Source organism: Vicugna pacos, chromosome 8 (assembly GCF_048564905.1).
Source record: "Vicugna pacos chromosome 8, VicPac4, whole genome shotgun sequence".
In the NCBI taxonomy this organism is placed as follows: Eukaryota; Metazoa; Chordata; class Mammalia; order Artiodactyla; family Camelidae; genus Vicugna; species Vicugna pacos.
The window spans coordinates 55,961,984-55,983,994 of NC_132994.1; the positions used below are offsets into that span (position 1 = coordinate 55,961,984).

Here is a 22,011-nt window from a genome sequence, read left to right on the forward strand (position 1 = left end):
TGCTTTTTAGTTTGTTTTTTAATTACTCTTCTGGTTTATTTTTCTGATACAAATTCGTTTACGGCAGTAGGTAGAAAACGTCCAGGTTTCCATAGGGCTTATAAACAGTACAACCTTACTAATTCAGACTAGTTGTGATGAAAAACTATAGGAAAGAATGAATATCTAACATGAAGAACAATTAAAATATTGGAAATTAGCTAGAGGTTGCCTCATAGAGGTTTCATTTTAATGATTAGATAAGAATAATTTTTACTCGGCATCTTAAACCTCCAACCCAGACAATTATAAGAAGTTAATGTTGCTTATCTATAATACAGTCTTTAAAACAGTTGTAGATGGTTTGTATATGTAACCGCGATCATTCCCTTCCCATTTGTGCAAACCATTAATCTGTTTTTTTCCCTAGGCAGCCCACCGTCTTATGGATGAAGTTCAGCCAAGCACCTATCTAAGGCTTCCCACACTATAAATTCATTGAGAGCTTAGAGTTTTAGTTATATATGATATATACCTAGATCAGAGAGAAGACTAAAAGTAAAAGCTTTGAATATTTAAAATTAATTCTCACCATCAATACACTCTTAAATATGATTCCTCTGGTTTCCAAAAGCAAATAATTGCTTTTCCATCTTCCTATGGAAATGTCAAACATACATAAAAACTAGGCAGAGTGGTATAAGGAATAGTCATGTATCCATCACCCAGCTTCAACCATTATTACTACATAGCCAATCTCGTATTATGTATATCTACACATACATGCGCGCGCACGCTCTCTCCCTGTCTCCCTCTCCCCCCACCCGCTTCTCCTTTCCACACTGTTTTAAAGCAAGTCCCAGATATTACAGCATCTCATCTGTAAATGTTTGGTATGTGTCCTTTAAAGACAACAAACATAACCGTAATGTCATTATTGCGCTTAAAAGTGAACAGTAATTCTTCAGTAACATCAAATATGTGGTATTGAATTTTCCAGTTTTCTTATACACATCAGTCAATTTTCAGGATTCATATTATCTACACACACATTTGGCTGTTCCATCTCTTACTTAAGTGCTTGTCAGTCTGTGGGTTTTCCTCTCCAGCTCTCGTTTACTCCTTTGCAGTTTATTTGTGGAAGAAGTGAGGTTCCTTGTCCTGTAGAGTTTTCTATGTGGATTTTACTGGTTGCACCCCCTTCAGTGGTGTAACATGTTTTTCTGTCCTCTTTGTCCTATATATTAGTGTCTCCACAACTGCTTATATTTTGAGGTTTATGAGAATTTCTTGTCACCTAGTTCTACTGTATTTATTGTCTGTGACTTTGGTTTTGCCTCCTGTTAATGGAGATACTCAAAACTGGGGAAGTAGTTTCTTTTAGTAGTGATATTTTTAAACTGCCATCTTCTGATACAGTTTTCTTTTGCAGGAAAATTAGAAGTATTAAAATTAAAATGTAGAAGGGGCTATTTTGTATATTCTAGTCTAGGTATTTTTGTACATAGACAAATGTGATATGTACATACAGTGGAATATAAATCGTCCATAAAAAGTAATGAAGTTCTAATACAAGCTGCAGCAGCAATCTACCTCAAAAACATTTCGCTAAGTGAAATAAGCCAGACACAAAAAGATAAATATTTTATGATTCTGCATAGGCGAAATATCTAGAATAGGTAAATTCGTAGAGACAGAAAATCAAGTAGAGGTTACCAGGGGCTGGAGCGAGGGGCAAATGCAGAGCTGTTGCTTTAATGGGAGCAGAGTTTCTGTCTGAGGTAAAGAAAAAGTTTTGGAAGTTGATAGTTATGATGGTTACACGACATTGTGCCATGTAATTAATACCACTGAACTGCATACTAAAAATTGTTAAAATGGCAAATTTTATTATATATATTTATAAGTAAATAATATAATATATAATAAAGTCTTTAAAGGATAGATTAAGGTGATGGAATGAAAAGAATATTATTACTTTACTATTACTAAAAGGATATTATTACATCAACTCCCAAGAAATCTAATAATTATTTCATGTAGTAGAATTCACATACCACATCACCTTCTTCCTGAAGGTGAATAAGGAGGAAATTTGAATGATTTTTTTTTCCTTTCACTTTGTTGGAACATGTAAATCACAATTTGTCCATGCTTACAGGCACTCAGGGCTACCTTACCAGGGGTTGCCTCGCATCTCTAAAGCGCTTGGTGGTTTACAGAAGTCGTTTACATACAATGTTGAGTTTGCTGTGGCGATGATTCTGTGCTGTGTTTCATCGGATTTCATAGGGGTCTGGTTTTGTTTTCCAGGGCTGATAGAAGTCTGGATCATCCTGCTGGAGCAGCTCACAGCAGCTGTGTCCAACTGCCCACGTCAGCACCAACCGCCGACCTTGGATTTACTCTTTGAGCTGTTGAGAGATGTTACCAAAACGCCTGGTAAGTATTCCTCTGTCTCTCTTTGGGGGGAGTTGTTAGACGTATCTTTTCTCAGGAAGCTGTCTCTGTGAGTGTCTGTTTGACCACTGTAACCCTAGCCAGTATGATAGATGCTTCATACGTATTTGTTGAATGGCTATGATCCAGTGACATTTAAGAGATGTACTTCATATTGTTTACAGGTTTCCCACCAGTCCGTTTATAAGTTATGGATGGTGGCCAGTTAATTAAATGTGCAGCATCCCTTAATACTCAGGCCAAGGCTGTGGTATCATTGTCTCCACGGGCCAGCTGGCTTTGTTTCATAGTTACAGACTTCCTCTTTGGATCTCACATGCTCTCGGCCCCAGCGCTGTCAGTAGGGCTCACCAGGTCCACCACTGACATGAACCAGCCACTCAAATGTACATGCAGGGTAGAGACAGCAGTGTCTTAATTGTATAGGGGTCGTAGGTGATTCGATCTGGGGGAAGACATTTAGTGATATTCCTGATAGTACAGGGGGGGAAATATGGTCCTTAGGAATTTAGTTCTTGTTCTAAATTCATCACGGTTAGTATGCCTACTTACTCATCCAAATTTTCCCAGATCAAAAAAAAATTTTTTTAATAGAAATTTTAGTTTTCACTAACACAATCACATCCACAAATATAACCACTAGTTAATTCCATAGTTATAAGAGGAGTTTTGTTTTCTACATAAACTGATGAAGACTTGATAACTGATAATGTTTTAACATCCGTAGAAAAGTTTCTGTCAATTTTTTTCAGGAAAATTGTCATAGCTACCCCTACACATTAAGAAGGTAAAAGCTTTCTATCCAAGATTAAGCAGGTATTTCATAGAATTATATTAGTCATATATAAAATATATATCTTATAGAATTAATATAATTAATTAAATAATATGATTATATTAATTATATTAATTAAAACACTATTTCTAAATCTGTTTTACTGGTCAGTTCAGTACCATTTTCTGCTACTGTGTGTGTGAGAAGAGCATTTAGCCCAATAATTCTACTCTTAGAAATCATCAAAGAAATTAACAATAATGAAGATAAAAATCCATATATAATGATGTTTGCTGAAGCATCTTGAATACCAGAAACATTATGAACACTCTAAATGGGTTAAGTAAATTATGGTTAAAAAAAAAACATGTAAATATTCTACAGGCATTAAGATGAACATTTGTTAAAATATATATAGTGTGGAGTACAGTGTCAACTTTATGCATTTATAAATACACACACACACACACACACATACACCCACACATATTTTCAAAAAGTACTAGAAGGAAATACATCAAAATATAATTTTCTTCTTTGTATTCTCATGTGTTTTCTGTGTTTATTATAAAAAAGATACCTTGCTTTTGTAATCAGAATTTGCAAAATCCATCAACATTTTCACAAAGATTTTTCATGATGGCTTTGTTCATACAGCAAAATACAGAAACACCTTAAATGCCCATCAGTAAGGGAATGGATAAGTGAACTATTCCATATACAGTTTGAACAGTTTGGAACAGTATGTGGTAATGAAAATGAGGAATATCTAAATTTGCTGGCACAGAATGATCTCTTACACATACTGGTAAAGGCAAAAAATCAACAACAGAAGTCAAGCAGACCAAGGTTTACGTTATCCCATTTATATACAAGTAATAAAAAACAAAACTCTATTTCTCTATGTTCCATGTAAATATATGTACTTACATTTTAAAGGGTGATTTCTCATAGGGATATAGGTATCTGTATATTTACATCTGGGGACTAAGGAATTGATCAAGTGATGCTCTTGTTTTATCAGTATTGTTTTAATATTTTTTACTGAAGTATAGTCAGTTATAATGTGTCAGTTTGTGGTGTACAGCACAATGTCCCAGTATATGTACACACACACATATACTCGTTTTCATATTCTTTTTCATTAAAGGTTATTACAAGATATTAAATATAGTTCCCTGTGCTATACAGAAGTTTGGTTTTTTAATCTATTTTTATACCTAGAGGTTAACATGTACAAATCTCAAACTCCTAATTTATCCCTTCCCACCCCCTTCCCCCTGGTAACCATAAGAGGAGTACACTTATGTATTACCCCAATCAGTGGTAAATTCTTTTTCCTTGCCCCTTCTCAGAGAATGAGGAGCTCCTTCACAAGAGATAGCAGCGCCAAGTGATGACTGAGAGCTTTCCTTTTATTGCAGGAGAGGGTGCCAAGATCACAATTCTGAAGTTGACTTTTCTTTTTCAGGACCAGGGTTTGGCATCTACGCAGTTGTTCACCTTCTCCTTCCTGTGATGTCCCTTTGGCTCCGTCGTAGCCATAAAGACCATTCTTACTGGGATGTGGCCTCTGCTAACTTCAAGCATGCCATAGGTCTGTCCTGTGAGCTGGTGGTGGAGCACATCCAGAGCTTTATCCACTCAGGTATCTGTGGTGCCAGAGAAGCTCATGCTGCATGGTTGCTTAGCAGACAGCATTAGTGTCCAAAAGTACTTAGTAAATATCTAGTGCAAATATCAGTGCATGGTGACCTTTATCCTGGGAATTATTAAAATAGAATCACAGGGTCAGTATTAGCATTCTGATTGTAGACTGTCAGAAAGAAATTTGGTACCCACGTGTCCTCTACAAAATTATCGAACAGAATACTTAAAATACATGTATGACTGGAGATAAAATACCTAATAAGGTCTAGAATATCTATGCATTAGGAGAGGGGAGGCAAGTTCAAGTACATAATAAATTTAAAAAGAAGAAATGTCCCTATCGCCTGGGGGTGAGGGAGGGGGTGTATCCCACTCTCCTGCTGCATCTGGGGAGGCTAAATGGAGGAGGTGGGTTTTAGAAAAGGCTCAAATTATGGGCAAAAAGTTGCTTAATAGATTAGGGGTAAAGAGAGGGATCTTAATATCTGTGCCACTTTGAAAAAGATTTGAAGGTGTGGGTGGATATTATGTTGAAGTCAGCAGGCGGGGAGGAACCTAGAGGCAGGGACATGTGTCAGCTGTGGTACCTACCAGTGGAGCAACATTTGTGAAATATAGATCCTTGTTCAGAATTCTTGCCATGGGAAGATCAGGAAATTTGAGAGCAGGAGAAGTCTTGCTGCTAGCCCTGGAGGTTATAAAGAGAAGGGAAAGGCATACAGGAGTATAAAGGAAGAGGTGGGGTAAGAGGCTGCCTTGTTGGCGAGGTTAGAGAAGCTGATGAGAACGTGACCCCAAGGGAGAGTCAAAACGCAAAGACAAGAAATGGTGTCTCTACTAGGACTTGTAAGGACAATTTGCCCTGCAGAAAACACACCGATTGAGAAAGAGGAGAAATGCATGTTTCCACATGCAGGCTCTAACCATATCCCTGGGGGTAAACGTTCCTGTCCAGGTCCTTGCTTTGCACAGCTTTGAGGATTCCACTGAAAATTGGTTCTGCGGCATCACAAGGACTTTGTGGAAAAAAATAGTGACGTATTCCTGGAACTGGGCAAACAGAATGTGATCTTTGGAAGTCTTACTTTCTTTAGTCTGGGGACAGTCGGTTCAAGAAGTGGTAGTACCAGATTGTTTTGTTTCCTAAGAGCATTTAATCCAATTTAATTCCAACTAGCAGCAGGAAGGAAGGTTTGTCTTATCTTTCCTTTTTTTTTTTGAGAATTAAAAAAATTGACTAGCTTGTATTCAGGCTATATAATAGGGTACATTGTATTCTACTTTAGTAGATGAATTATGTACTTAATTTGAAATATGTACATCAACACGTAAAGTGAGCCACGCGTTTTCTCTTGATAGATCTAGAAGTGGATGAAATAAGCTAAAATTAGGTAGAGCCCAAGAAAAATTGTGTGGTCATGGGCGTTTTATTTTGGCTGTTGTGGCCATCTTTCTCATTGTTCTATCTTTATATGTATTTTTATCACTCGGACTTCCCTCTTTTGCTGTAGATGCCATTTCAGCCCATTCCTTCACAGCACAGGTGAGTGCAGTCTTGCTCTGATTTTCCCTAGACATCAGGTATGAGAGCATGATCAACACCATGCTGAAGGACCTCTTTGAGTTGCTGGTGGCGTGTGTGGCCAAGCCCACGGAAACCATCTCCAGGGTGGGCTGCTCCTGTATTAGGTGAGAAGAAGGTTCCCTGGCTCTCCGCAAAACTAGGGGGTTTGTTATGGAATCCAAGGGCGTGAAATTCTTTGGTGGTAGCAATCCACTTTCTATAAGTCAAAATGACTGTGCTCATCATAATTCCTCATTTCACGCAGTTGGCCAGTATTCATGGTGCAAGTCATTATACAGGGTGCTCTGCTACCCAGAAAGTGCTGTGACCAAGGCCCTACCCTCAAGGAGGTACAGCCTGCTCTGAAGGACAGAGCAGAGAGAGTCCTGGGAAACCAGATAATAACAAGGAGGAACTCTAAACTCCATGAAAGGACAGGAGGCCTGGTGGGTAGGGCTGTCAGCAAGAGCTTTTCGCAGCAGTAATACTCAGATTGCCCAAGATGGGTCAGCTTCTAATAGATGGGGGCTTTGTGAACAGTATGATCAAATACACAGAGATAAGAATTGTAAGTGATAAGACGGTTTTGGTTTGTTGTGTGTGTTATTTGTAGAGGAGCAGTGGAAATGGAGCTAGAGTGGAAAAATTAGTACAGAATATATATATACTGTCTTGCCCACGAGCCTAAGTTTACACTTTGGCCTATTTGTAATGGGGATCCATTGACATTTTTATATGAAAATGGGTTAGGAAATAGTATTCAGACAATGGAAGACCAGATGGACTGAAGGCAAGAGTGATAAAAGATAGCAAAATCTGTAAGGAAACTATAGACTAACTCTAGGCATGCGTCTGTAAGGCCTAAATTTTGTGGCAATAAAATATATGGGTTCAAGACTTATTTCCTTAAACAGTATGGAGATTTCTTTAAAAACTAAAAATAGACTCACCATATGACCCAGCTATCCCCCGTCCTGGACATATATCCAGAGGGAACTCTAATTCAAAAAGATATATGCACCCCAATGTTCATAGCAGCACTATATACAATAGTCAAGACTTGGAAACAACATAAATGTCCATCGACAGATGATTGGATAAAGAAGTTGTGGTATATTTATGCAATTGAATACTACTCGGCCATAAAAAAGAATAAAATAATGTCATTTGCTGCAATATGGATGGACCTGGAGATCATCATTTTAAGTGAAGTAAGCCAGAAAGAGAAAGAAAATACCATATAATATCATTTATATGTGGAATCTGAAAAAAAAAAAGACACAAATGAACTTATTTACAAAACAGAAACAGACTCACAGCCATAAAAAATAAACTTATGGTTACCAGTGGGGAAAGGCAGTGGGAAGGGATAAACTGGGAGTTCGAGACTGCAGAGACTACTATATATAAAACAGGAAAACTGTATAACACAGGGAACTATATTCAATATCTTATAGTAACCTATAATGAAAAAGAATATGAAAACGAATATATGTATGTATCTGTATGACTAAAACATTATGCTATACACCAGAAATTGACATAATATTGTAAACTGACTATATTTCATTTTTTTTAAAGTGAAAAAAAATAATAAAAAGTTTAGGATGTAAAGCAAAAAAAAAAAAAAGACTCTTTACTTGCTTCTCTTGGCAGGTACGTCCTCGTGACAGCGGGCCCTGTGTTCACTGAAGAGATGTGGAGGCTGGCCTGCTGTGCCCTGCAGGAGGCCTTCTCAGCCACCCTCAAGCCAGTGAAGGTAAGCACCCAGAGGAGAGAATCAGAGCATCTTCCAGCCTTCCTTAGCTCCCCGGTGCCTTGTCAAGTCAGCCACCTGGGTTCCACCTCCCTCCTCACAAAAGGGAGTCTCACTTGAAATCTTGTAGAGGGTGAGAAAAAAGTTGCAGACACAGTGACAGTGTCAGCTCCACCTCAAGGCCTGGGGCCATGAACGGAGGCACCCAGTGAACAACTGTCGTGTTTCCCCCTAGGATCTACTAGGTTGCTTCCACAGCGGCACTGAGAGCTTCAGCGGGGAAGGCTGCCAGGTGAGGGTGGCGGCCCCGTCCACCTCCCCCAGTGCCGAGGCTGAATACTGGCGCATCCGAGCCATGGCTCAGCAGGTAAGAGCAGGGCTTTTGACCCCAGGGGCTCTGGAAGCTTGAGATACTGTGCAGGTCCTTCCTGAAAGTCTTGCATCACGAAACTGCTTTTCATTCCCTTTGGAACATAAATCTGGCCCTGACCTCTGGCCAGCACTCTTCTTTACCAGAAATAACTTGAACTCAGCCAACAGCGTTATGGTCCCTTGCTTTTTGCATCTTCCAACACCCTGATCAGTTAGAGTCCCTTTTCCACCTGGCCGCTGCCCTTCATACATACCTCGACTTACACCACTTCTGTTATACATACTTACTGCAATTCTATGGCCAGTGCTGGACTGTGAATATCTAAGGATGGCAAATGGATTTGATTTTTTTTCTTATGTCTCTCATATGGAGCTTAACGTTTACAATTTGCTTAATAAATTTGAGTTGAATGTTAACTCATCAGTAAAATTAAAATGTACTTATCCATCAGGAATCACTGTGTACCAATGACTTTTTCTTCTGACACATGTCAGAAGTCACAAAAGTTGCTTGGAAGCTCCTGAGTCAGGAGCAGAGAACATATTTTGTGTATTTTTCTTGGTATTCCTGGTGCAGGGCATATGGATGGCATTTATTTAATGTTCACTGAGTCAATGAATCACCACAGGTCTTATAGCATTAGCACGAGCCACAGATATGCCCCCCAAACACTTAAGTGACCTGTCAGTCTTCCTGTAAGAAACCTTGCATTGGGCTTTCGTCAGCACTGTCCCTAAATTCATATATTCATAACAGTGCTGTTTATAATTGGGAAAAAACAAAAATGACTTCAATTCCCAACCACCACTGACTGGCTAAACACTATCATATAGCAACAGACATATATCTGAACTGCATTTTCATGTGCAGAAGATAATTTGCATATACGTGTGTGTAGTATGTGTTTAAATATTAAGCAGTTTCTATAAATGTATATGTATTGTCAAAACTATGCACTGGGAAAATGAAATGAGTTGGGGTTTATGTTCAAAGGCTTCCTTTCTCTACACGATCTGTTTAAATTTTTAATAGAATTTCCCCTTAGCATACTGATAAGCTAGGATGCCCTGATTATCAGTATAAAGAACTCAGTCCCGTTCATGCTGTCAGTTGAGAAGTTTCCTGCTAGGTCTGGCTACTGAAGGGCTTTTCCCAGCTATGCTCAGAGAGTGGAACCAGAACCTTCCACCACCATCTGCAAAGCAGCACGTCCATAACATCCCTGGGCAGGATGGTTGTGCTGCTCTGAAGGGAGCAAGCACAGCCATGGTGGACAGCTCCCCACATCAGGAAGTCTGGCCAGGAGCCACAACAGAGAAGGCAAGAGGGTGGTCTTCCAAAGGGGTGGCTTCTCTAGGTAGGAGGCCATCACACCCTGCTAGAGGAATTTTCCCATGTGCACACAGTGGTCTTTTCAACCCCATCTCATCACACAGTGAGAATATGACAATAGATTCATGTTCTGAAATAGATTGTTAATGGAGAAAAACAGAAGTTAGTGAATCTTTCATTTCTTATTATTTCTCTTTCTTTAGCCCCAATATATATTTTTTAGTCCTATATTTACTCTTCAGATAACCCAGTATTTAATTATCTGATAACTTAACAAGATCTGGAAAGAAAAAAGTTCCTTAAAATACTCGTATCTCCAAAGCGAAGTAGTGAAGGTATGTAAAATCATGCCAAATGAAGTCATTTGGCCCAGAATCCATGAACTGGCTACTGTTTTCTAAGTCAGGTCTCCCAGCGTCTAACAGAGTAGCCCGGCCACATCAGTATTCCTGACAAGAGAAGTCCCAATTACTTTCTTATGCCTGCAGTGGCTAGATTATGTACCAAACAGATGTCAAAACCAGAGCTCTTTTACAAACACAGCCCCCTTTTATTTACTCTTAATTAATATTAAATGTCAGTACTTGCTATTTGGAGCGTAATCAGTTGTCACGTGGTAGAAGCCGAGTGTTCTTAACTATTAGTGCTGTCAGCTGACATTTGTTGAATATTTACTCTTCTGTTCTAATGCTTTACATATGTTAATACCCACCTATTAATTCATTTAATTCTCTCAACAAACATACCGGGTAGGAAACCATTATCAACTTCACTTTAGAGGAAGAAAATGAGTAGAAAGAGTAAGCAGCATGCCCAGGGCCATCCATCTGATTCCTGGAGGAGGCAGGTTGAGGATGGTGGTGCTCTAAATCATACGCTTTGTATACCTGTGTGCAGGTGTTTATGCTGGACACCCAGTGCTCACCAAAGACTCCAAACAACTTTGATCATGCTCAGTCCTGTCAACTCATTATTGAGCTGCCTCCTGATGAGAAGCCGAATGGACACACCAAGAAGAGGTAAGAGCTAAGCTCAAACCTGCAGGGCACTTATAAATGGGAAAGTCCAGTTCTCCAAGCTCTTGCTCATGGTAATTCCGTCTTCAGCCAAGAACACTGATAAGTTGTGGAGTCACCTAGCAAAGGCTTTCATAAAAAACTGTTAGCCTTTTAACTAAATTTCCCACATTTCGCATGTATTCGTTTGCTAGGGCTGCCATAACAAAGTACCGCAGGCTGGATGGCTTGAACAACAGAAACTTAATCTCCCACGGTTCTCGAGGCTGGAAGTCCAAGATCAAGGTGTCAGGAGGGTTGGCTTCTTCTGAGGCCTCTTTTCTTGGCTTCTGGATGATTGTCTTCTCCCTGTGTCTTTGCATGGTCTTTCCTCTGTATGTGTCTTTGTCCAAATGTCCTCTTCTTAGGACACCAACAGTCATACTGGATTAAGGCCCAACCTAATGCCCTCATTTTAACCTAATTATGTTTTAAAACCCCTTTTTCTGAATACACATTCTGTAATACTGTGGGCTAGGACTTCAACGTATGAATTTGGTGAGGATGCAACTCAGTGTATCGATAGCATCATACATATTAATATTATACTCTTTCTAAAAAATAATTTGAGGCATGATTCATCTTATTTCAGTGAGAAATATATCAACTTTTCCTGAGCAATAAAGCTGTCAGGATACAGAAAGATCTGTGGGTGTCACAAGAGCCTTACCTCTTTAAAATACTATCCTCCTGCCCAAAAATCCATTGTTCCTAGACTTTAAGATGAGAGCGATGACTGAAAGTTCGCATTTCTGAACTTCTGACACAATAGGAGTCACGATGGTGAGTCTTTGCGCACCACATGTGAAGTACAGGGGATAGATAATCCACTTCCACTTGTCCATGAATCAGAACTGGATCTAGCTGAGCCCAGTGCCTGTGTCCTTCACCACTTCCATTTTAGGGAGAGAGTATGAGTTTTCCAAAAGTTACCAGTTAGAAATAATTTCTATCCTCTTAAATTTGTTGAGGCTTATTTTGTGTCTGAGTATGTGGTCTATCCTAGAGAATGTTCCATGTACACTTGAAAAAGTTACCAGTTCGTATGGCAGTTTGATTAATCCAACTATTTGGGTGAAATTTCTAGGTACTAACTGCGTTCGTCCAGTGTGTGTGTGGTACGTACAGAAGCATATGTGGAAGGTTCAAAGGTGAATAGAAACTACAGTAACTGTGAACCTTCAAAAGTAGAGCTTTACCAATACCCCACATGCTCCTCCTCAGTTCTACACCCAGCTTCCCTCCCCTGCCTGTCACTTGTTTTTAAGTGTTGGTCATTTTTTATCTGTTCTACATACCAATGATTATGCACTGTTTTCCACACCTTTAATCTGTTTTTCAATTTCAATTCTTTTCTAACCTGTTTCCCTTTTTTCTATTTCTAGTCCCTTCAACTAAGTATTCTTGCCAAAAAATTTTTGAAGTAGGAGAAAAGGGAGAAAGGAATAATAGGCTGAATTCACATTACAGATAAAACACAGGAAAAATAGGATCACCTAATATTTGTATGTTATTGGTTTAAAGATTTTAAAAGGTTAAGACTTAAAAATGTATCACCATGCTTCATCAGTTTACTTAGTACTTTTTTTTTTTTAATCTGTAGATTGCCTTGGGCAGTGTGACCATTTAACAATATTGATTCTTCCAATCCATGAGCATGGAATATCTTTCCATTTTTTAAAGTCTTCTTTAATTTCCTTCATCAATGGTTTATAGTTTTCTGTGTATAATTCTTTCACCTCCTTGGTTAGATTTATTCCCAGATATTTTATTACTTTGGGTGCTATTTTAAAGGGGATTGTTTCTTTACTTTCTTTTTCTGTTGCTTTATCGTTAGTGTAAAGAAATGCAACTGATTTTTGAACGTTAATTTTGTAACCTGCTACCTTGCTGAATTCTTCAATCAGCTCTAGTAGCTTTTGTGTGGACCTTTTAGGGTTTTCTATATATAGTAACATGTCGTCAGCATATAATGACACTTTTACCTCTTCTTTTCCAATTTGGATCCCTTTTATTTCTTTCTCTTGCCTGATTTCTGTGGCTAGGACTTCCAGGACTATGTTGAATAGGAGGGGTGATAGTGGGCATCCTTGTCTTGTCCCAGATTTTAGTGGGAAGCTTTTGAGTTTTTCACCGTTGAGTACTATGCTGGCTGTAGGTTTGTCATATATAGCTTTTATTATGTTGAGATATGTTCCCTCTATACCCACTTTGGCGAGAGTTTTTATCATAAATGGATGTTGAATTTTATCAAATGCTTTTTCTGCATCGATTGAGATGATCATGTGGTTTTTGTCCTTTCTCTTGTTGATGTGATGTATTACATTGATTGATTTGCGTATGTTGAACCAGCCTTGTGTCCCTGGGATGAACCCCACTTGGTCATGATGTATAATCTTTTTTATGTGTTGTTGGATTCTATTTGCTAAAATTTTGGTGAGGATTTTGGTGTCTATGTTCATCAGTGATATTGGCCTATAATTCTCTTTTTTTGTAGTGTCTTTGTCTGGTTTTGGTATCAGGGTGATGGTGGCTTCATAGAATGAGTTTGGGAGTATTCCCTCCTTTTCAATTGTCTGGAAGAGTTTGAGAAGGACTGGTATGAGTTCTTCTTTGTATGTTTGGTAGAATTCCCCGCTGAAGCCATCCGGTCCTGGACTTTTATTTGTATGGAGGTTTTTAATTGCTATTTCTATTTCCTTTCTAGTGATCGGATTGTTCAAGTGTTCAGTTTCTTCTTGATTCAGTTTTGGTGGACAGTATGTTTCCAGAAACTTGTCCATCTCCTCTAGGTTATCCAGTTTGGTTCCATATAGTTTTTCATAATATTCTCGTATGATATTCTGTATTTCTATTTTGTTTGTTGTAATTTCTCCATTTTCCTTTCTTATTTTGCGAAATTGTGTTCTCTCTTTTTTCTTCTTTGTGAGTTTGGCCAGAGGTTTGTCGATTTTACTTACTTTTTCAAAAAACCAGCTTTTGGTTTGGTTGATTTTTTTCTATGGTCTTGTTAATCTCTATTGTATTTAATTCCTCTCTGATCTTTATTATTTCCTTCCTTCTGCTGCTTTTTGGGGCTTTTTGTTCTTCTTTTTCTAATTCATTCAGGTGGTGGGTTAACTTGTTTATTTGAGATTGTTCTTCTTTTTTGAGGAAGGCCTGTATCGCTATAAACTTCCCTCTTAGCACTGCCTTTGCTGTGTCCCATAGGTTTTGAGTGGTTGTGCTTTCATTATCATTTGTCTCAAGGTATTTTTTAATTTCAGCTTTGATTTCCTCATTGATCCATTGTTTTTTCAATAACATATTGTTTAATCTCCATGCTTTCCTTTTTTTCTCCTTTGTTTCTCTGTTGTTGATTTCCAGTTTCATGGCATTGTGGTCAGTAAAGATGCTTGAGATAATTTCTATCTTCTTAAATTTGTTGAGGTTTCTTTTGTGCCCAAGTACATGATCGATCCTGGAAAATGTTCCATGTGCACTTGAAAAGAATGTATATTCTATTTTTGGGGGGTGTAATGCTCTGAAAATATCCACCAAATCTAGTTTTTCTATTGTAGTATTTAATTTCTCTGTTGCCTTGTTTATTTTCTGTCTGGAAGATCTGTCTAGTGATGTTAATGCAGTGTTAAAATCTCCAAGTATGATTGTATTCCCATCAATATCCCCCTTTATCTCTTAATAAATAATTCTTGTATGTACTTAGGTGCTCCTATATTGGGTGCATATATATTAACGAGTGTAATATCTTCATCTTGTATCACTCCTTTAATCATTATAAAATGTCCTTCTTTATCTTTCTTTATGGCCTTTGTTTTAAAGTCTATTTTGTCTGAAATTAGTACTGCAACACCTGCTTTTTTGGCTTTTCCATTTGCATGGAATATCCTTTTCCATCCTTTCACTCTCAATCTATATGTGTCCTTCTCCCTAAAGTGGGTCTCTTGTATGCAGCATATTGAAGGTTCTTGCTTTATTATCCAGTCTGCCACTCTATGTCTTTTGACTGGAGCATTTAGTCCATTAACATTTACAGTAATTAATGATAGATGTGTGTTTATTGCCATTTTGAACTTATCTTTGCAGTTGAATTGGTATATCCTCTTTGTTCCTTTCTTCTCCCTTTTGTGGTTTGGTAATTTTCCTTTGTATTATCATGGATTTTATTTAATTTTTGTGACTCCCTTGTAAATTTTTGACTTGTGGTTACCCTTTTTTGTAAATCTATTAACCTATACCTGTTTTTATTAAACTGATAATAACATGATCTCAAACCCATCCTACTTTTAAAAAAATTTAAAAAAGAAAGAAAAAAAATTCTATATTTCCCTGCCTCCCTCTCCCACTCACAGTGATTTGTATGTCTTCTTTTATAATTTCGTGTTTTCTTTATTTGTAATTCATGAGTTATCACCTTTCCAGTTGTGAGTTTCTCATTTCTGTAGCATCCTGCTGCTTTTCTATTTAGAATAGCCCTTTCAATATTTCTTTTAGCGTGGGTTTAGTGTTGCTAAACTCCTGCAGCTTTTTTTTTGTCTGTGAAACTCTTTATTTCTCCTTTTATCCTAAAGGATAGCCTTGCTGGATGAAGTATCCTAGGCTGCATCTTTTTTTCATTCAGGGCTTTGAATATATCTTGCCACTCCCTTCTGGCCTGTAGTGTTTGTGTAGAGAAATCAGCTGAGAGCCTTATGGGGGTTCCCTTGTAATTCACTCTTTGCTTTTCTCTTGCTGCCTTCAGAATCATTTCTTTATCCTTGACTCTAACCATCTTGATTATGATATGTCTTGGTGTGGGTCTATTTGGATTCTTCCTGTTTGGGACCCTCTGAGCTTCCTGTACTTGGATGTCTGATTCCTTCTTTAAGTTTGGGAAGTTTTCAGTCATGATTTCTTCAAAAACCTTTTCAATCCCCTTTGATCCTTCTTCCCCTTCTGGGACCCCTATTATGCGAAGATTGGGATGCTTTATATTATCCCATAGGTCCCTTATGCTATTATCATTTTTTATTTGCTTATCTTGTAGTTCTTCTGAATGGGTTCTTTCTATTGCCCTGTCTTCTAGATCACTAATTCGTTCCTCTGCATTAACTAGTTGGCTTTGCACCGCTATTAGATCATTCCTCATCTCTGTCAATGAGTTTACCCATTCTACTTGGCTCTTCTTTATAGCTTCAATTTCATTTTTGACATATTTTATATCTCTAAACACTATCTCTTTTAATTCCTTCAGCAATTTGATCACTCCTTTTTTGAAATCTTGATCTAGTAGTCTATCGATGTCTATTTCATTGATCTTTCAGGGGATTCCTCTTGTTCTTTTAATTGGGAAAGGTTTCTCTGCTGCTTCATCTTGCTCATACCTCTCTGGCACTGTGGTTTATGGAGTATCAGTTGTCTATTTTGGATCTTAAGGATTTTATCTATCTATTGCCTATTTAGGAATAGAACTTAGGAAAAAAAATAAGAGAAAAAGATTTTTAAAAGAAGGGAGAAAGAGGGTTGAAAACAGTGTATAATGAATAATAGAAGAGCAAGTTGAAGCAGAGTATTAATCGAGTTGAGGCGTCCTTTTAAAACCTTTTAAAAAAAGGGGGGGTGGGGAGATGAATAGATGTATTTGAAACCTGTGTCTAATCAATAACAGGACATCAAAACCCAAGAGAAATAGAAATGAATTAAGAAGTAAAAATTAAGAGAGTAATTGGAAATAGAACAGGTAAAAACAGATTAAAAAAAAAGGGGGGGGGGGTTGTCGGTGTTCTCCAGGAGTCTGTGTGCTTTTAATGTGAAGTCCTTCTGTCTTCGTCCTGTTTTGGAAGCTCAGCTTGTTTTCATAGGCCCTCCGTTGGCTCCCTCTTCTGTGCTGCTCCCAGCACCTGTCGGCAAGCAGATCGCGCCGCCTCCTAACACGGGGTCAGATGCAGCTCTCCTCTGCTGCGGGCGGGCGGGCGGGTCACTGCCCCTCCGGATGCCGCAGTCAGATGTTGCAGACTGGCCAGGCAGGAGGGCGGGTCGTGCCCCCTCCCAGCACCTCGGTCAGGGGCTGTGTTCCTGCCCGACAGGCGGGGGGGGCCGCTCTCCCTCTACCTGCGCCGCCGGTAGCTCCGCTGCTCTTTGCAGCTGCGCGCTCCGCCCTGATCGGCGCTTCGCCCTCCACTTAGTACTTTTAATAGACAATTACACCCTCAATAAAATTCAGTAAAACAGGCAAAGCATATTAAATTCTTCAGTAGAGGCCACTATACCTAAAAACATTCTCTAAAATTCTTCAAGTATTTTGAGTTCTTGGATTTGACTCACTCACAGGGGTGGTTCTTAACTTAGCACAGAAGATAGTGAAAGATTAGTTAGACGTCAGCAAAGTGTGTACCTACTGGTCAGATACGTCCTCGGAAGTCCACATTGAAATCACTCACAGAAGAAAAAGACTGAAACTAAAACCAGATTCCAACCTTTCAGTAAAGAAAAATCTGGGTTTTGTTTTTAAGTCACCTTGACATTGACAGGCCGAGCTTTAAACGATCCATGTAATCTTAATTAAGGCTTTAGGATGTACCTTAAGCCATGAATCTGTTTATCTCTGATACTGACATTAGCATGTTTTAAGTCAGGCACTTGTTACGCAATTAACTCTCAGTTTTCCAGTCTGGAGGCTCGCTTTCCTATGTACTCTGCATCAGAAGCAGGAACGGAACGTGTTAAGTTTCTCCACTTCAAGGTCTCCTCCTTAACAGGTGTGCTGAGAGAAGGGTTGAAACACTTGGGTACAACAAATTGAAAAATTATCTGTTGGTTTTTGTTTGCTCCAAATCATTCTTGTCTCCTGTTAGGGCAGATAATAATTAAGAGTTGCAGATCCATAAACACTTATTTTACTTTTTCAGTACCTTTCTGAAAGTTTCATCTCTTCAGTATTGCTGCTGCTTCCTCCTTGTTTTCGCACTGCTGCACAATATGGCTTGATCCTAAAGTAAAGGGGATTTTTCTATCCTTTTTCATATGCACATTAGCAATTTTATATCTTAAAGCATCCAAAGGAGTATCTTGGGGTTGACCAGATCCTCCACAGTTCAGACATGGGTTTGATCAGCCCTGTCTTTAGGCATTTGCTGGTAAAGGGCTTTCCATTTCTCAGGGAAGGTAAGAGGAAATATCCTCCTGGGCTAGGCTGCTTGTGGCTTCTGAAGTCTGAGCAAAGTCACCCCCTGGTTCTGCCTGCTACTTCAGGGGTCCAGGCTGCCAACGCAGTGCGGGTGAAGGAGAGCCATTCCTCAGGGAAACCATTTCCTCCAGGCACCTGCACTCAGAACTAATCTGGGTTTTGTTTTTTTGGTTTGTTCTGGAGACATAACTGAGTTCGTTTTATCAGACCTTTGCCCTGGGGACAAGCAGATGAGTAAGGCACTGCTCTGTCCCTTGAGGGATTTGTGGCGTTGTGGGGAGGCCAGACCAGTGATCGGTGACAGGATTTCCCTTCTTAGAGTCTTGTAGTTGTGGGCGTGAAGCACTAGCGCAAACTGGTGGCTTTTACAGCCCCTTCTTCAAAAAAAAAATGCACATTCAGGTCTCCTAATGCCTTAAGTAACTTATCAAAAGTTACTTCTGTTGGAGGAGGGGATTGGGGAGCTATTATTTAATGGGTTCAGAGCTTCTGTTTGGGAGGATGAAAAAGTTCTAGAAATACAGTGGTGATGGTTACACATTATTGAAAGTTCAATTCAATGGTATTAAGTACATGCATAATGGTTAAAATTGTAAGTTAATGGTATGTGTATTTTACCACAAAACAAGTTTGCCTAAGTGATTTGTTAGAAGGGGTTACTGTGTATGAGTGACAGTTCCTTGTACTTGCTCTATTTTTGCTGAAAGTCCTGTGTTTTCCCTGAGATACCACTACACAAAGGGCAAGGTCAGCCTTCAAAAAATGTGTGGAAGAATTTTTCTTTTCTTCTAGTTTAAAAATTATTTTTATAACTAGCAGGACAAGTATTTTAAGTCAAGTTTATATAAGAATAAAACAAAAACTTAATATTTAACGATTGCACTTTTGAAATCAATAGTGTGGATGAGCTGTCATAATTTTATAATGATCCAGTTACAGGAATTAGTTTGCAAAATCAGGCCATAAGCTATTGTCATAAAATTCTAAGAGCAATGAAAAGAATGGGAAACCATAAGCCCAAAACCACATTGATGAATTAAAACGTTGAAACTGGAATTTAAAATAGTACAAGAATCCAATCAAACAAAAGGGGCCAAATTACCAAGTATTCCCTTCTAATGCTGCCTTATCAGGGTTGTGCTCTGATTAGCATTGTCACCATTGGTGGGTTGCACCTGCTTCTCAACCAGGTGGTCTGGCCAGATGCTGAGGTAGCATTCACCCTCTCCCACCTCCCCTAAATGCACATCCAAGGCCCATAAAGGAGTCCCAAGTCCACAATGGCAGGAAAGGATGCAAAAGGGAATTAGCCTATTCTGAGCAAATACTGCTTTCTCTCTTAGGTTTGTTTTAGAAGATTGCAGATATCAATTTCTTTCTTTGAAAATCTTAGCCTCATAATACCTCTAAAGTTAAAACTTTTCAGTATTTGATCTCCAGTATTTGATCCAGTATTTGGATCTCCTCTGTCTCACATGCTAGAAGCACTAAAACTTTTTAATATATGCACCTAAAATATTAACATTTAATTTTGAAAATTGGTTTAGTCCCTCCAAACCAACTTCAATACGATTCTAAAAGCTTTGTGTCTAAGAAAAAAATGGTAAAGGGTAGGAAAAAGGCCAATTAAAATTAATATAACTGAATAGAAATAGTAGCTTTCTTGGTATGTTTTAATTTTAATTTATTACTCATAACTACAAAAAATAAAATGTCATATAGTGTAATTATGCCTGTATTTAAAATGTTTTCTAAAAGTGCTCTATGTGTTTCCTAAGTCTTGTTGAGAATGGTTAACTCAATATCCTAACATTAATGATAGCCCCTAGATTTTAAAAAGTGTTTGTTAGGAAGTTTGCCCTTTTTGAAGAAAGACATTAAAATACAAGTAGTTTTAGTTGTAATTTTTCCTAGTCATCATGAAATGTCTAACATCTGAATCGTTTTCAAGTAATTCATTTAAGGCAGCAGGATGCTAATCAACGCCTTTCTTTTTCATTTGAAGTGTTTCTTTCAGGGAAATTGTAGTCAGTTTACTATCCCATCAAGTGTTACTCCAGAACTTGTATGATATCTTGTTAGAAGAGTTTGTCAAAGGCCCCTCTCCTGGGGAGGAGAAGGGCCAAGGGCCAGAAACCAAGCTGGCCGGCTTCCTCCGATACATCTCCATGCAGAACTTGGCAGTCATATTTGACCTGCTGCTGGACTCCTACAGGACGGCCAGGGAGTTCGACACCAGCCCTGGGCTGAAGTGCCTGCTGAAGAAAGTGTCTGGCATCGGGGGCGCCGCCAACCTCTACCGCCAGTCTGCCATGAGTTTCAACATTTATTTCCACGCGCTGGTCTGTGCTGTTCTCAGCAATCAGGAAACCATCACTGCCGAGCAAGTGAAAAAGGTCCTTTTTGAGGACGATGAGAGGAGCACAGACTCGTCCCAGCAGTGTTCATCGGAAGATGAGGACATTTTTGAGGAGACCGCCCAGGTGAGCCCGCCGAGAGGCAAGGAGAAGAGGCAGTGGAGGGCGCGGATGCCCTCGCTCAGCGTCCAGCCCGTCAGCAACGCGGACTGGGTGTGGCTGGTCAAGAGGCTCCACAAGCTGTGCATGGAGCTGTGCAATAACTACATCCAGATGCACCTGGACCTGGAGAGCACCCTGGAGGAAGCGCCCGTCTTCAAGGGCGACCCGTTCTTCATCCTCCCCTCCTTCCAGTCGGAGTCGTCCACCCCGTCCACTGGGGGCTTCTCGGGGAAAGACACGCCTTCCGAGGACGACCGAAGCCAGACGCGGGATCCCGCGGGCGAGGCCCTGGGCCTGCGCGGGGCCGGCGGGGAGACGCTGCTGCAGCCGCCGCCGCCGAGCCCCAAGGTGGAGAAGAAGGACCCCGGCCGCAGGAAGGAGTGGTGGGAGAACGCGGGCAACAAGATCTACACCATGGCGGCCGACAAGACCATCGCCAAGCTGATGACGGAGTACAAGAGGAGGAAGCAGCAGCACAACGTGCCCGCCTTCCCCAAGGAGGTCAAGGCGGAGAAGAAGGGAGAGCCGCTGGGGCCCCGGGGCCAAGGCTCCCCGCTGCTCCAGCGGCCGCAGCACCTGATGGACCAGGGGCAGATGCGGCACTCCTTCAGCGCCGGCCCCGAGCTGCTGCGGCAGGAGAAGAGGCCCCGCTCGGGCTCCACCGGCAGTTCCCGGAGTGTCTCCGTGAGGGACGCCGAGGCGCAGATCCAGGTGGGTCCCCGCCGGCCCCAGGATGCGAGGGCGGGAGGCTGGTTCCCAGCAAGCGACATGCCCCCGTCACAGAGCGCTCGGACTCCCCTTCGCCTCCAAAGTCAGAGCACCTCCTGACCCTAAGCTGTAAGACCTATCAGTGGCAAACTGAAATCTTATTCTCGGGAAATTTCAGGAATCGTTGTCATGGGTTGTTACAGCTACTATTGAGAATTAGGAGCCTGCCTGTGTAAACAAGACGATGCCAAAGCTTAGGAAATGGATAGACTTTCGTTGGCATTGAGTCCTGAGTTTATCATTTGAAGGGAGCACCGAAGCAGTTCTATAGTAATGAAGGGAAAAGGCAAAGTGCATATAATGTGGTCAAACCAATGAATTATTTTTTTAGCCATTCTTGAGCACGTAAAATTCTCATTCTTCAGTGTTCCTATTCCTTAGTGTATGTAATATTTGTGGTTCTATGGTACATCCCAAAATGAGCTTGAGAAGTAAAGAATGGCAGTACTGTTTCGTTCAATTTAAGAAGAGATGAGATGGGAAAAGAGAAGTAGAAGGATCTAGACTCAAGAGAGCCCTTTAAAAATAATTATCTTGAATTGTAGACTCCTGTTGCAGGCAACAAAGTTAGGAGCTTTTGGGCCCCACGATTCTATGAACCTACAGAGGGGAATA

The 22,011-nt window shown here is 39.9% G+C and overlaps 1 protein-coding gene across 5 annotated transcripts in view; it reads left to right on the forward strand.

Moving 5' to 3' along the window:
• Nucleotides 1-22,011, forward strand: part of ARFGEF3 (ARFGEF family member 3) — a 158,298-nt gene that overhangs the window by 127,944 nt on the left and 8,343 nt on the right. For all 5 annotated transcript variants that reach the window (XR_012075032.1, XR_012075033.1, XR_012075034.1 and 2 more), the window contains 7 exons: nucleotides 2,293-2,421; nucleotides 4,686-4,862; nucleotides 6,439-6,553; nucleotides 8,085-8,187; nucleotides 8,420-8,551; nucleotides 10,787-10,908; nucleotides 20,115-21,339. Coding sequence is in view for 1 of the 5 variants with exons in the window: in XM_072965913.1 (XP_072822014.1) it covers nucleotides 2,293-2,421; nucleotides 4,686-4,862; nucleotides 6,439-6,553; nucleotides 8,085-8,187; nucleotides 8,420-8,551; nucleotides 10,787-10,908; nucleotides 20,115-21,339 (2,003 nt within the window). In the remaining 4 variants the exon portion in view is untranslated. The remainder of the gene's footprint in view (nucleotides 1-2,292; nucleotides 2,422-4,685; nucleotides 4,863-6,438; nucleotides 6,554-8,084; nucleotides 8,188-8,419; nucleotides 8,552-10,786; nucleotides 10,909-20,114; nucleotides 21,340-22,011) is intronic.